The sequence below is a fragment of the Phyllopteryx taeniolatus genome, chromosome 9 (genome assembly GCF_024500385.1).
Source record: "Phyllopteryx taeniolatus isolate TA_2022b chromosome 9, UOR_Ptae_1.2, whole genome shotgun sequence".
Classification (NCBI taxonomy): Eukaryota; Metazoa; Chordata; class Actinopteri; order Syngnathiformes; family Syngnathidae; genus Phyllopteryx; species Phyllopteryx taeniolatus.
In genome coordinates, this window is record NC_084510.1 from 7,548,529 (window position 1) to 7,565,100 (window position 16,572).

Genomic DNA, 16,572 nt, shown 5'->3' on the forward strand with positions numbered 1-16,572 from the left:
TCATGAACATGCATGCATGCACACGAAATTTGTTCTCTGCATTTAACCCATCACAGTGAACACATACACATGTTAGTGGAACACACTGGAGCAGGGGGCAGCTGAAGCGCCCAGGGAGCATTTCGGGGTATCAGTGTCTTGCTCAAGGACACCACAGTCGTGAGTCCGGGGGATGTTGGCGGATGATCCAGTCGGGGTTTTGAACCTAGGTCCCCCACGGTGGCAGGCGATGATCTTAACCATTGGGCCACTGCTGCTATTAAATATAGATTGAAAAGGATTTGAAAATCATTGTACTGTACTCTGTTTTTACATTTTTTACACAATTGTATATTGTATGTAATATGGGGACTTGCCTCATGGTCACTGTTGTCAGTTGGTAGTGGCATTCACTTATATAGTGTAACTCTCGACCAATTAGTCTCCCTAGCTGTCTGATGACAGTTATAATTCTCTCAGAAAGCAACGACATTTAACGTTTGTCTGAAAAGGGAATATACGATGCCACCCATTGCTGACTTATCTTTGCATTCTCATCTCATCTGGCGCAATGTTGTACATATAAATGATAATTATAAAGTATGGTATGCTTTAAGTAAGAACTCTTTTACACAATACATTGAGACAAAAAAATAAATAAAAAATACACCTGACTACATGCCTAATAAGTTTAACAACAATTTGCAGTGAAAGTGAGGATGAGAGCCCTCCCTTGTGACTGATCCTGGCAGATTACCAGCAATGAAATCAACTTAGGGAACATTCTGCAAGGTTAAGTAAGTGTTATGAGACCACTGCCTTGTGTGATGTTGTTCTTTTGTAGTATTAACTGCATAATACAAGCGTTGGACAACAGGAAATGCTTCCTCTGTCCTTGTGGATAATTTACCTCAATGTGTGTGTGTGTCCGTGTGCGTGCGCGCATGCCTGAGTGAGTGCGTGTGTGTATGTTGTGACATCATAATTATGCTGTAACCAAGGAGATGTGATGAAGTGGTCCTCAGCCCGGTGGACATGGTTAATGAAGAGGCCAGGTACTTCAAAGACAGCGACAATTCCAAAATTTTTATTGATTGACATCAACATATTTGAGTATGCCGTGAGATAAAGCACTAAGTCTGAAACTTATTTTTCCTCATATGCAAAATCAGGAGCCCTAATTACAGTATCCCAAGTCTAATCATTGTATTTCCAATGGGAATATGCAGGCCATTATACAAGCATAATTGTCTTTTATTTTTAGTGAGGACATTTGCTACATTTATTCAGGGTACTGCCATGGTGTCCTGCGCAGGCAAGACAGGGACCTGTCTCTTGTATATAGAGTATCTTTAGTATCAGTCAACACATTGCATCAATGTATACTGTACTTTATAATGAACATTGTGGGTCAAGAAAAAGTTTATTATGTTCTTTAAATGATTAGTCATCAGAGTGGCATGGTGAACGACTGGTTAGCACATCTGCCTCACAGTTCTGAGGACCGGGGTTCATATCCCGGCCTCGCCTGTGTGGAGTTTGCATGTTCTCCCTGTGCCTGTGTGGGTTTTCTCCAGGCACTCTGGTTTCCTCCCACATCCACAAACATGTGTGGTAGGTTGATTGAAGACTCTAAATTGCCCATAGGTGTGAACGTGAGTGTGAATGGTTGTCTGTTTCTATGTGCCCTGCGATTGGCTGGCGACCGGTTCAAGTGTACCCAGCCTCTTGCCCGAAGATAGGTGGGATAGGCTCCAGGACACCCGCGACCCTAGTGAGGATAAGCCGAAAATTGAAGGATGGATAGTCATTAGTCAGCAGCGTTGTGGAGAAAGCATAAAATAAGTGGATGTAACTGTTCCTTCACAGGCTCTTCATACAGGCCTGATAAATCTGCTGCCAACCATGTGTGAGCACTGCGATCAGTTAGAATTAAAGTTAAACCTCTTAGGTAGTGACTCTGCAACTCACTCGACCCTGCAGAGACATGACGTAATTCACAGTTACTGCACGTCAACAGCCTGGCAGACATAGAGAAGCTAATGGACTTCTTTTTGTGTGAAATCGTATGTGTTGCGAGGCTTGGGATGTAATGTCAGAGCATTTTCACTGTGCATTTATTCACACCATCTAGTTCTGTCCTCTAATGGCGTACCTCACATTCTGTAGTGAACTGGTTGTTGCGCTGAGTGGAGTGCAAACTCCATGTTCTCAGCGCAACAACCATAGCAGAAGACTAGAGTTTAAAATGTAAAAAGTATTTTTTATTTCAAGCTTACATTGCCTGAAATTAGTATCACAATTGTACTTTTAGCTCATGATGACGGATAAGCCATTAACTATGGTTGTTTTTTCTAAGTGGCGCGAAGACTTTACTGGGTCACTGTCCCAGATTTAGAATAGCACGAAAAGCCATCACACTGTTTTTGGTCTTGTGGAGTAAAAGAGGTGTGTGCAAGACTTATCTTGATTTTCAATCTTAATCATCTATCTGCACATTGTCAGGAATGAATAAGCGCAACAACAAAGACAACATAATAGACTCTTTGTTCCACAAACATATACGTAGTCACTCTGAAATCTCTTATGCAAGTAACGGTTAGTTTGCAAACATGATCAAAACAAAGGACCATCAGAGACACAGACAAGAACACTGCTAACCACTGTGCCCACACTGCTTGGGGACGGCTTGAAAGTGCACATGAGAATATTCATTCTAATGCACACACAGGGCTGAATCTCACAAATCTGCACACCCACACTCATGGTTGCTACTTTTTTTTATGCACAATCCCCCCCCCCCCCCCACCTCTTTTTTTTAAACATTTTTTTTATTAAACATCCCCCTGTCTCCTATGTGTTTCTTGCATGAAGATGCTGTGGTGTTGAAAAAAATATATATATCCAAACTGTGTTTCCGTGTTGGAGAATAAATCATAAGCACTTGGACTAAGTCACTCTCCCTCTCACGAACTTGCTATCTTTTACTGCATCCTCCTTAAAGACTATAGACTCCTTGGATAACAAAATACAGATAATACTTATACTGTTTATGTACTGGATGTGATCAATTCAGTTTTTTAAAACATAACCTACAGTATTTCCCCCTTCTGTAGTCAGAGGTAGCCAGTCTTCTGTACACTATATCCACGACAGCTGAGTACTCAGTGATCTGTAGTCAACATCACGTAGTGTCAAATGTTGGAAAAGCCTGGACATGTAGTGGCAGATGGGTTATTACCTCAGATATTGCAATGTCATGAAACTGATGATGCTCTTGAATGCACATAATGAAAAGTGACAAAATACATGCATCCAGCTTGAGTTTGCAGGTGATTAGGATTCAACAAGATTAGCAGCCGATTTTGAGAGTTTTGTTCGACTTTCGATAGATTATCTAACGCAGGATCGCACGGGTTGAGGATCGCATGAGTAGCCTGCAAGCTTCTTCTAAAAATAGCTCACCAGTGATATATTTTTTTGTGTTATTTTTTTTTTTTAAACGTACCACCACTTATCAATGAACTGCATCTAACTTCTTTTGTTACTTTTTATTATAAATCACACCTGCCTATGTGTAAATGTGGAAATGACAATACTTTTTGAAAAAACGTAGTATAGTTCAAAGGTCAGTATTGTCTGCATGACAAAACTATAGCATTCGTGGAGGGTGCCAAGCTATGAAACCATGATTAGGAGATGATTTGCCCCAAAATGTTTTGAGCAAATTTGTTATTTCAGAAGTGTGTATTAAGCTGCTAGCCCTTTGCATTAATTCGTACCCAAAAAGTAGCTCTCAATTTCAAAAAGGTTGGTGACACCTGATGTAAAGTAATTGGATAACTATAACTGACGGCATTTAACCAGCGAAACAAGGAAGTGGCACACAGGCAAGATAGACATACAGTATTCTGATTAGATCATTTAAAATCGTGACATAATGTCCTCAAATACAAATCATACTCTTACTGTAAAACATAACCATATACAGTATACGTCCATTAACGTCAGTATATGCAATGAAAGAAAATAACGTTGTCCTTTGAGATCTTAAATGAATAAAAATCATTTAAAGAATGCTTTGCCTGAATATCATAGATGGGTTGAATTACACTACTTTCATATTGGAGTCATCTATTCTATTTCACTTTTGTTTATAGAAGAGTGTGCTCCACTTACAGCAGAGGGTATCACGCTGGGATTTTTTTTAATGGGTCAGCTTCAAATAGACCAGATCACTCAAACTTGAGGCAAGGGCTGCTAAATCTTACATCACTACCTTAGTGTCCTGGTTCCTCCACAAAGCAAACAACATGACATAATAAAATGACAAAATGCTTTGAATTCACACCTTTTCACTGGTTGACATGCGCACAGCTTGATCCCCTTTATTATGTGGCATGTGTGCTTCTGTTTCTGACATTAGCTACAATAAAACAATCTCTACAACCACGGGGATCTAATCAGAGTCACATTTGAACAAACTCAGCTCGATTGTCCTGTTTTTCATAATTCAATTGAATTTGAACCTCATCAACATATTTCATCTGGGGATTTTAAAATTATACTAGCATCATATTTTACCATGACCTCACACGTTCTTCCAGGTGGCAAAAGTTGAAGCTTCTCCAATGGTATCCCTATCGTAAACAACCATCAACAACCGTAAACAACAACATGCCATTTTATTCATTCAGTCATTTGACCGAGGCGGAGTGACTGAGAAAACAAGGTAAATGGCTTGAGTGAATGATTTTCTTCTTGCGGGGTGCTACGGGAAGTCTTCTTTTCTACTGCCATCATTTTCACGTGTGAGGTGTCAGATGAATAAAGTGCTAAAAAATTTTTTTAAAAAATGCCTTGGCGATGTAGACCTACCATTGAGTGGTTCTTCTGGTGAGAAATGCGGTTTGATTTATAAGCTGTTAGAGCATAGTGGATGTCTGCTTCCTTGTTATCTAACTAAGAAGGCCATGATCGCTCGATCTCTAGTTTTCTGTGCTCTTTTGACGCTGCTATGGATTTTGATGATGATGATGATGAGTAGGTTCCCAGGCTGCACCTTTAGAAGTGGCTATTCTGCCACCAGGGAGTCTTTTTATTTATTTATTTAATCTTATTCTCCACTCACCGGTTCCCCTGGATCATTTAGATTCTATTTTGAAGGGAAAACAATCCTACAAGATCTTGTGTATTTCGTGGCGCATTTACCCCAAACACAACACCTTTTTTGCCATTGTTTCAGTTCACGTCTTCCCATCAAAAGTATCCTGGTTAAAATTGTGTCAATTTACTGACAGCGCTGAAGAACCACATTTCCCATGGATCACCGCTGCGGTATAAATACCCAAGAAAGGGGCGGTCCATCAGTGACATGTGGAGGAGTGAAAGCGGATTGAAGCTGAACGTTCGCCCAGCTGTAAGAATAACGCCGTTCACTCTCTCCATATACGTGGACTTCCACCACCATGGGGACTTAACCGAGGATAGCACCGAGGATAGTGGAATTGATCCCGTCCTGACCCGATTAGCATCCGTTTCTTTCGCTGGTTGGCTGCCTTACCTTAATTTTGTCCAGGTAATGATGTGTCCATCTTTCAGTTTGTGTGAGCTTTCAGTATCCTAGTGAAGAAGTAGCCCACGCGCTAGTTTCCATCTGCGACACTTTATTTATTTATGATTATTTTGTATTCCGGTATATGTGCGTGTCTGTGTGCGTGTGTTACTCAAAAAACTACAGGGAGAGCCAGTTGTGAAAAATGGACCTGATATCAATTTAAGATCACAGTTGGACCTTGTCTGTATTTGTGTAATTAAATGCTAGTTATATACCGGATATCATTTAATGTTGATGGGAAATCTAAAAAGTTGCGTCACGAATGTGAAAATTAGATTTTTTTTTTTCCTCTCCGGTTACTGTTAATGGCTATTATGTTTTAGCTTGCCTTAATATCACAATGCATATGCTGCAACTAACGATTATTTTAATAATCAATTCATCTGTTGATTTTTTTTGTTCAATTAAACGATGAATCAGATTTAAACCTTTTAAAATATTAGTAACTATTCAATATTGAATATTTAAAAAAACATTTAAAATTTACAATGCACAAACATGAATTAAATATGCTTCAGTTAGCGGTTTTGGTAATATATATATATATATTGAATGTGGACACTGGTTTGTATTGATGAAGGTTATCTTGTCTGCCAACCTTTCATCTACTTTACTGTCTTTAGTAGTGATGGCGTGTCCTTGACACCTCCTATATACATTTTTGTTTCCTTATTGTTGTATGCAAGACACCACAAACCACTCTGTTGAGTTTTCAACTGTACATCCGAATTCATGTATTTTTTTTAATATAAGAATACCTGGATGTCTTTGTCAGTTAAAAAAAAAATTGTCAATCTGTAAAATTTACAAATTACGGTTCACTGCTGCAAAATGTTCCACACTGGTACTTGGAAGTAATTTGATTGTGGTTATCTAATTCTGGTGGTAATTTTCAGGAGCTGTCAAGCGTGAAAAGCGATGTCGGAAAAGATGTCCAGTTTCCTCCATATAGGGGACATTTGTTCCCTCTATGCAGAGGGCTCCACCAGTGGATTTATCAGCACCTTAGGGTAAGACAATAACCCACATTGCCTATGAATGAATGTTGTTGGATGTTTGGTGGTGGTCGGAGGGGACATTGGCACAGAATGCCAGCCACGCTTCCGTCAGACTGACCCAGGGCAATTACTGCAATTGTAAAGCATCTTTATATATATATATATATATTATTAAGTCTGTAACACTATGTTAAAGGTCCCACCCTCACTTGGGTCGCGGACGTGCTGGAGCCAATCCCAGCTGACTATGGGTGAGAGGCGGGGTATACCCAGAACTAGTCGCCAGCCAATCAGAGGGCACATATAAAAAAAAACAACCATTTACACTCACATTCACACTGACAGGCAATTTAGAGTTTTCAGTTAACCTACCGTGCATGTTTTTGGGATGTGGGAGGAAACCGGAGTACCCGGAGAAAACCCACGCAGGCACGGGGAGAACATGCAAACTCCACACAGGTGAGGCCGGATTTGCACCCGGTTCCTCAGAACGATAAAATTAACCAAAAATAAAATTGTTCACAGTTTGATACAGACGTAGTACACATGGTTGTAAAGAGAGAGGATTAGGTGGGACAGTAAATGTGTGACACAGTGATGAAGGTGAGCGGCAGTTTAGTGCCTTTGCCTGGGAGGTGAGTCTTTTCACGTCAACACCAAATGGCTTACTGTCCAGTGCACATTAATTTGTGTGTCATTAGTTCTATTAAACCAAAAACATGCCTAATTTATTATAACCCAAATTCCAATGAAGTTGGGATGTTGTGTTAAAACTAAATAAAAACAGTGTACAATGATTTGCAAATCATGTTCAACCTATATTTAATTGAATACACTACAAAGATAAGATATTTAATTTCCAGACTGATCAACTTTATTGTTTTTAGCTAATAATCATTAACTTAGAATTTTATGGCTGAAACATGTTTTAAAAGAGCTGGGACAGATGGCAAAAAAGACTGAGAAAGTTGAGGAACGTTCATCAAACACCTGTTTGTAACATCCCACAGGTGAACAGGCTAATTGGGAACAGCTGGGTGCCATGATTGGGTATAAAAGGAGCTTCCCTAAATTGCTCAGTCATTCACAAGCAAAGATGAGGCGAGGTTCACCTCTTTGTGAACAAGTGCGTGAGAAAATAGTCAAACAGTTTAAGGACAATGTTCCTCAATGTACAATTGCAAGAAATTTAGGGATTTCATCATCTACGGTCCATAATATCATCAAAAGGTTCAGCGAATCTGGAGAAAACACTGCATGGAAGTGGCAAGGCCGAAAACTAACATTGAATGCCCGTGAACTTCGATCCCTCAGGCGGCACTGCATCCAAACCCGACATCAATGTGTAAAGGATATCACCACATGGACTCAGGAACACTTCAGAAAACCAATGTCAGTAAATACAGTTTGGCGCTACATCCGTAAGTGCAACTTGAAACTCTACTATGGAAAGCAAAAGACATTTATCAACAACACCCAGAAACCCCGCCGGCTCATCTAAGATGGACTGACACAAAGTGGAAAAGTCTTCTGTGGTCTGACGAGTCCACATTTCAAATTGTCTTTGGAAATTGTGAACGTCGTGTCTTCCGGACCAAAGAGGAAAAGAACCATCCGGACTGTTATGGACACAAAGTTCACAAGCCAGCATCTGTGATGGTATGGGGCTGTGTTAGTGCCAAACCCTGTCCCAGCTTTTTTGGAACCTGTTGCAGCCATAAAATTCAATTATTGAATTTTGAAGGTCGCACCACAGCTCCAGCCGCTCCGCTTCCTGTCGATATGCAGACTCGTCACCGTCCTTGATGAGGCCGATGACAGTGGTGTCATCTGCAAACTTCAGGAGTTTGACAGTCGGGTTCGCTGAGGTGCAGTCGTTCGTGTAGAGAGAGAAGAGCAGCGGAGAGAGGACACAACCTTGGGGCGCCCCAGTGCTGATGCTGCGTGTGGATGAGGTGGCCTCCCCCAGCCTGACCTGCTGTGTCCTGCCCGTCAGAAAGCTGTAAATCCACTGGCAGATGGCAGGTGAGACGCTGAGCTGGAGAAGCTTGGATGAAAGGAGTTCAGGGATGATGGTGTTGAACGCTGAGCTGAAGTCCACGAACAGGATCCTCGCGTAGGTCCCTGCACTGTCGAGGTGTTCTAGGATGAAGTGCAGTCCCATGTTGACTGCATCATCCGCAGATCTGTTCGCTTGGTAGGCAAACTGCAGGGGGTCCAGCAGGGGACCTGTGACACTCTTGAGGTGGTCCAGCACAAGACGTTCAAAGGACTTCATGACCACAGATGTCAAAGCGACAGGCCTGTAGTCATTCAGACCCGAGATTGCAGGTTTCTTGGGGACTGGGATGATGGTGGAGCGTTTGAAGCAGGATGGAACTTCGCACATTTCCAGTGATCTGTTGAAGATCTGAGTGAAGACTGGCGCGAGCTGGTCCGCGCAGACTTTGAGGCAGGATGGAGACACGTGGTCCGGGCCTGCCGCTTTGTTAATCTTTTGTTGTTTGAAGATGCGTCTCACATCCTGTTCATGGATGGTTAACGCAGAGGTCAGAGGTGTGATTGTGGTCGCGGGTGCGGCCGGGTTGGTGTGTGGTGTGAAACTGTCCTTTTCAAATCTGCAGTAGAAGGTATTCAAGTCGTTGGCTAGTGTGCTATTGTTCTCAGCTTGGGGGGATCGTCGCTTGTAATTAGTCAGCGACTGGAATGCATGGCAGACTGATTTAGAGTCGTTTGCGCTAAACTGTTTTTCCAACTTTGCTGTATAGATCCTCTTTGCAATGTTAGTTTCTTTGGTCAGCTGGTTTCTAGCTCGATTATACAGGGCCCTGTCCCCGCTCTGATATGCGTCCTCCTTAGCTTGGCGAAGCTGCTTAAGTTTAGCAGTGAACCACGGCTTATTGTTGTTGAATGTGCGAAATGATTTTGTTGGAACACAGACCTCTTCACAGAAACTGATATAGGATGTGACAGTGTCCGTATATTCATCCAGGCTGCCAGCTGAATTTTCAAAGACACTCCAGTCTGTGCAGTCTAAGCAGCTTTGAAGTTCCATCTTGGCTTCATTTGTCCACTTTTTGACTGTTTTCACTGTAGGCTTCGCACATTTAAGTTCTTGCCTGTACGTCGGTATTAAGTGAATTAAGCAGTGATCAGACGAGCCCAAGGCTGCACGAGGTATAGCACGGTATGCGTTTTTTACCATGGTGTAGCAGTGGTCTAAAGTATTATTTTCCCTGGTAGGACAGTCGATGTGCTGCTTGTATTTAGGGAGTTTGTGGTTGAGTTTAGCTTTGTTAAAGTCCCCGAGAATAATGAGGGGTGAGTCGGGGTGTTTTTTTTCAATTTCGTTGACTTGATCGGCGAGCGTTAGCAATGCGGCGTTCGTGTTAGCTTGAGGCGGAATATAGACGCCAGCGAGAATGAATGATGCGAACTCACGTGGCGAGTAGAATGGTTTACAATTTAAGAATAGCGACTCCAAATGCGGGCTGCAGTGTGTGCTGATCACCGTGACGTCCGTACACCATTTTTCGTTGATATAGAGGCATATCCCGCCGCCCTTTGTTTATCCCGATGATTCCATGTCGCGGTCCGCTCGATGAATGTGGAAACCGGGAAGCATAATGCCGGCATCGGGTACAGCGTCGCAGAGCCAGGTCTCCGTGAAGCACATGGCCGCGGAACGTCCGAAGTCTTTACTTGTCTTTAACAGAAGATGAAGCTCGTCCATTTTGTTGGGTAGGGAGCGTACGTTCGCGAGGTGGATAGACGGGAACGCCAATCTGTGTCCTCTCTTGCGGAGTTTCACCTGAATGCCGGCTCGCTTCCCTCTGTGGCGCCGCTTCCGTCTCCATGCGCCGAAAACCGCGGACGCCGCTCCGGTGAGTAACTCTGGGAAAAAACTGAGCGGATATTCGAAAGTTGGTGACAGAAAGTCTGGAGTAGACTCCTTGATGGTTAGCAGGTCTCCCCTTGTGTAAGTGAGTCGTGTAAGGTCTCCAAAAACGGACGAAAAACACAAAAACAAAGACAATACTAGAGAGCGCGTTACCGAGGCGACCACACTGGTAGGCGCCATCTTGCATCTTTTTGGTTTAACACGGTTCCTATAACACAATGCTACTTGGAAGTGGGGATCTTTTCCACCAGAATAGGCCCACAAGCTCACTATCAAACACATTGGGTGACTTGATTTGTATTTCAATATTAAACTATGGGCCGTTTTGCTTAGATTAAACTTCTTTCTTTGTTCTTTTGCTGTTTTTTTTTTTTTTTGACCAACTGGACCAATCATAACCTGTTTCACCAATGATGTGTTCCCATCCAAAGCCTATAGTTGCATACCAGTCATATCCAAATCTCCAATTCTGCCCATTCTCTTGAGCATCATTGGTGAGAGCCGCATATGGAATTATGATTAAAGCAGCTTGATTTTGGGGGGCACAAAATATTAAACCGTTTTGCCGCATTTGGAGGCCATGCCCACAATTTTGATCATCAGCTGTACTCCTTTTGATACGAGTTAATGATTCAAAAATTTTTATTATTGGGTTCGTCATATTGGTCCAGTTGGTAGGTGATTTTCTATCTAAAAATGGGTTTTATCATTGAGGGTGGGACGTCCCATCTACCACAAAAACAAAACCAACACCATAGTAGCCAAAGTTGCTACGTAACAACTTATCGAATCTCATAACCAACGTGGGTGTGCCTTTCTGCTGAGTTCTCACTAAAAGGGTTGGTGTCTTTTTTCTTCACTGACCAGCAAGCGTTTTCAGAATCTACACATCTGCTCCCGCTCCGTTATCAGACTTTTGCTCACCTTCCCAATTTGAGTACTCAGCTGAAATGACTCTTTTACAGTGTGTTAAATGAACCCACGTGTTTCTTTCTGCTATTTTTTTTAGGGCTGTAAAGTGTCAATCTATCTGTGCCACTATCCCTCCGGTTGAGACATGTGACACAGCATAGCTCAATATAGCAGCCCATTTGAATAGGTTTTTATTTTTTATTTTTTATCATTAGTTTGCATGCCTCGGTTAATGCTACTAATTCAGCAGCTTGTTCAGCCAATTCCTGTCAATCATGCTGCGTGCCTTCATCTAGTAAGGGTATTAGTGTGGCTGGATTTAAGGTTGTGCATCGCTCAACAGTCAAATGTGGTTGTGACAGCAAGATGGCAATGCAAGATAAATGTCTTGCAGGTGATAAAAACGCCATATTGGTTTGCAATAGGAGAGCAGACACTGTATGTGGGACCTTAAGGGTGAACTGCTCTCTACTGCCGTCAAGGCTGCCACAAATGCTCTGACACAATGTGGTAATGCACACGTTACGTTGTCCAATTTAGTTGAAAAATAAGCTATTGGTCTTAGCTTATCACCGTATTGTTGTGTAAGTACAGAGGTCATGCAATAGCTTTTACAATCTACCATTTGAATGAATGTTTTATCATTAAATTTGGAAGGCCTAGCGCAGCACTCGACACCAAATGTTGTTTAATGTCACAGAAGGCCTTTTCTGCCTCTGTACTCCATCAAACAGGTGATGTAATTTTAAGGTTGTTTTCATACATTAATTTTGACAATGGTGCAACAATTTCTGCATAGTTTGGAATCCATGCTCTACAAAAATTTGTTAGACCTAAAAATGATTATTATATGTTTCTTCGTCTGTGGTTTAGGATTTTTTAAGACTATAGCTTTCCTGTCTTCTAATATAGTCCTTCCTCCTATACTTAAATTATGGCCTAGATATTTGACTTGTCTTTTACACCATTGCAATTTATTTTTGTTAACTTTATGTCCCTCTTTTGCTAGATGATGCAGTAAGGTCAATGAATCTTTGCATGTCTCTCCATCTGTAGATGCCAGAAGACATGCGTGTTGTCATAACTTGTGAATAAATAGTTGGACTTTCACAGTAACCTTGCGGTAATCTAGTAAATGTATATATATATTTTTTTTTCTCAAATGTGAATGCAAACCAAAATTGACTGTTATTTTCTATTGGTACTGAAAAGAATGCATTACATATGTCCACTACTGTAAACACAGTAGCGTCTGGTCTTAATGAATTTAACAATGTGCGTGGGTTTGGTACGCATGCTGCTCTCTGTATTACTGCAGCTCATCACATTCTTTTTTATCTTCTATTTTTGTGATAAGCTGCAAGGCTGCAGACAACAGGGCCTTTCCCATGTTTAACGGTGGTTTGTCTTTTATTTTTTATATAATTTGATTCCTGCAACGCGGCTATTTTTTGTGAATTTAACCAACCATTAAAGCCGTGTTCGGTTATCCCTGTCTCTAAATATTAAATTTTATCAGGATCCTGTTTTTTTTTTTTTCTTTTAAATTTAATTTAATGAACCTCCAACCTTTACACTGCAGTGTATTCCTGTTTTTTATTTTACTACTTCCTTTCCCCATTTGAAAGAATTTTGGTTCAGTGCAATACTACCTAGGGTAGTCTAGAACACTGTTTCTTTTCAGTAGGACGGTGATTAAAATTTACTTTCTGTGGTAATTCTCTCTTCAACTCTTTCGAGTGGAGAATTCTTGCCTTTGCATCCACAAAAGTCCACCGTTTACTTTCCCACTGTTTTGGTATGGAATGAAAAACCTAGTGGTTTCCCATTTCCCATTTACACTCTCATTCAAACAGTTCTCATTCACACTGGCTCGTCAGAGGACTCCGCCGTCCTATACGGAATTTAACTACGTCTGTCAACAGCTCATTAGAGGACTCCGCCGTCCTATACGGAATTTAACTACGTCTGTCAACAGCTCATTAGAGGACTCCGCCGTCCTATACGGAATTTAACTACGACGCCATGGATTTCTTTATTCATTAAACACGGAATTTAAGTACGTACAGGACTCCGCCGTCACCGCGGAATATGTCGGACTCCGCCGTCCTTTTTTCCTAAAACATTTTTTTTAAATTTAACTCACCAGTCATCTTCAATCCTGTGGATTGTCGTCAACCTTCAGATCCCAGTTGAGGAGGACGAAGACCAGTCCCGTAAAGGGTCTTACTTGCCGTGGCCACGGTCTCTTAACTGGAAGTCGGCTCCACAACTAGAATCCTCGGGTGTGTTGACATCCAGCTCAAAGGACCAATTTAATGTTGGATTTATCTTACCCAACATTACAAAAAATAGACACAAAAGGAATGAAGTGGTTTCTTTTTCTCATGAGGAGGGCGTATGGGAGATTGTTCAGATCACAGCCTCTCAACACGCTCTAACCAATCTCTCCCGTCGCTCCTGCATTTATTTGAAAATAGGAGGGTTTTTCCCAGACATAATGTTCTAAACAATAAGACACAACACAAAACATTGGACCAACACCTGTCACGTCCCCGACCACATCCGATCACGTCCTTGGTCCAGGCGCCCTTCCATCGGATGATGCTGAGTCATCTTTTTGAAGGCGAGACATCTAAAATCGTCCATAATACTAATGCAAGCTAAGCAAATAAATGATAACTTCTAAAATATATTTAACAGTTGTATATTTAGATTTTGGCAAAATATGAAATGAAAAATGAGACCTCAAAACTGAATTACATTTTTATTATTTAATTGGTCGAGTTTACATGACCTGGAAGTTTTAGTGACAAGCATTAGTAAAGATACGTTAAGCCTGCTGCTAAGCCTGTCATGATAGTTACAATATTGACTTATCATTCGATGAATAAAATGGACACGATATTTTTTCCAGACTCAATAAACTGTCATTGTTGTGGTGAGCCGCCGCACAGATCATACAGTGAGCGAGTTGGACGACTGTGTCATTAGCCGCTAGTGGGCTCATGGAACGCCGGGGTACCGGTACACTCTTGCCGGTGATGGCTCCCTCCAATACTCTACAGCCTACCTCCATGTGCAACACCTAGATGCAGACCACAGAGACACTAAGGGAAAGTTAACTGTTTTTTGTGTTTGCGAGCTTTTTTAAAAATTTACTTATGATCGGTTAGGCAAAAGGAATATTCCACCTCTGTGAAACTGAATGAAATTCCATTCGGATTTGTTCTGCTTATTCTAATTGAGGTGTTTATATGGAGCATTTTCATTTGGTTTGGGCAATTTAGAGTCTTCAATAAACCTACCATGCATGTTTTTGGGATGTGGGAGGAAACCGGAGTGCCCGGAGAAAACCCACACAGGCACGGGGAGAACATAAAAACTCAATACAGGCGCGGCTGGGATTTGAAGCCCGGTCCTCAGAACTATGAGGCAGATGCTCTAACCAGTCGTTCACCGTGTCGCCCACATTGCACTCTTTTCTTATTAATACTGTTGATTTATTTTCCATTTGTTTCATAACAAAGGTTACATATTCGGTCCCATAATAATTATCACTGTTTTCCTCTTGACGGCACGGTGGATGACTGGTTAGAGCGTCAGCCTCACAGTTCTGAGGACCCGGGTTTAATCCCCGGCCCCACCTGTGTGGAGTTTGCATGTTCTCCCCGTGCCTGCGTGGGTTTTCTCCGGGCACTCCGGTTTCCTCCCACATCCCAAAAACATGCATTAATTGGGGACTCTAAATTGCCCGTAGGTGGGACTGTGAGTGCGAATGGTTGTTTGTTTGTATGTGCCCTGCGATTGGCTGGCAACCAGTTCAGGGTGTACCCTGCCTCCTGCCCGATGATAGCTGGGATAGGCTCTAGCACGCCCGCGACCCTAGTGAGGAGAAGCGGCTCAGAAAATGGATGGATGGATGTTTTCCTCTTTGCCATTATTCTGCAGTAATATTACAAAAAACACACTTGATGGAATACAGTAAAACAGTAAAACCCTCGTTTATCATGGGGTTTATGGTCCAGAAAAGCATTGCAATACATGAATTCCACGAAGTAGTGACCAATTGTTTCTCGTATTATATACATTTTTAAGTTTATTATATGCCATCATGTGATACTTTAAAAAGGTGCAGGTATTTTATTTGTCCACTTGAGGTCATCATCCACATACTCTACACAAGCACATATTAAAGGTGTGTGTGCTCTGCTTGAATGACATGAACTACAGCCACTCATCGATCAAAGTGTAATGGGTGATTTCCTGCCTTAATCACCATTCTTCACACTGACGGTCTTGGAAAAGTAGTCAGGGAAAAGCATTATGGGACCCCAGAATTCATTGTGGTAATGTTTTTAACTACAATACTGTAATTGTAGAAATCAAGCTTAAAGTTGCTCTTTACTTGCATTTGTTCCTGTCAATATTGTTATGATGTATTAGCGGTTCGTCAGGCTATGGTTGGTTTTTGTGATTTTATTTCATAAAACAGTGGTTTCCGGTCATGTTCTTTATAGCCTCAATAAATAATGTTTGCTTTGGACTCTGTGCTCCACTATTTGACCTGAGTCTGTCGATCTCAGAGCCCTACTGGGTTTATCTTCCATTAACATTTAATTCATGTATTCAGGAACTAAACCGTTTAGTCATTTATAGACCAGTAGCAAAACTTTAAAATCTATTCTAAGCTGATTGGAAGCCAGTGTAAAGACTTTAGAATTGGAGTAATATGCTCTGACCTCTTTGTTCTGGTCAGAATTGGAGCTGCAGCATTCTGAATGAGTTGGAGCTGTTTAATGCTCTTTTTAGGGAGTCCAGTCAGAAGACCATTACAATAGTCAAGTTTAGTTGAGATAAAAGCATGGATGAGCTTCTCATGGTCTGCTTGACACATGCAAGCCTTCACTCTGGATATGTTCTTCAGATGGTAGAGGGCAGTTTGAGTTATAGATTTGATATGACTTTTGAAAGTCAGATCGGAATCTATCAGAACACCAAGGTTTTGGACTTGGTCTTTGGTTTTTAAAGTGAGTGATTCCAGGTATTTACTAACAGAAATCCTCTTTTCTTTATTGCCAAAAACAATAATCTCAGTTTTATTGGGGTTTAATTGAAGAGAATTTTGGCTCATACAGTTATTTGTTTTAGACAGTGACACAACA

The 16,572-nt window shown here is 41.5% G+C and overlaps 1 protein-coding gene across 19 annotated transcripts in view; it reads left to right on the forward strand.

Moving 5' to 3' along the window:
• Nucleotides 1-5,360: 5,360 nt before the first annotated feature.
• Nucleotides 5,361-16,572, forward strand: part of itpr1b (inositol 1,4,5-trisphosphate receptor, type 1b) — a 121,601-nt gene continuing 110,389 nt past the window's right edge. For all 19 annotated transcript variants that reach the window (XM_061783506.1, XM_061783510.1, XM_061783512.1 and 16 more), the window contains exons 1-2: nt 5,361-5,557; nt 6,493-6,606. In XM_061783506.1, the coding sequence (XP_061639490.1) occupies nt 6,515-6,606 (92 nt within the window). In that variant the 5' untranslated portion in view covers nt 5,361-5,557; nt 6,493-6,514. The remainder of the gene's footprint in view (nt 5,558-6,492; nt 6,607-16,572) is intronic.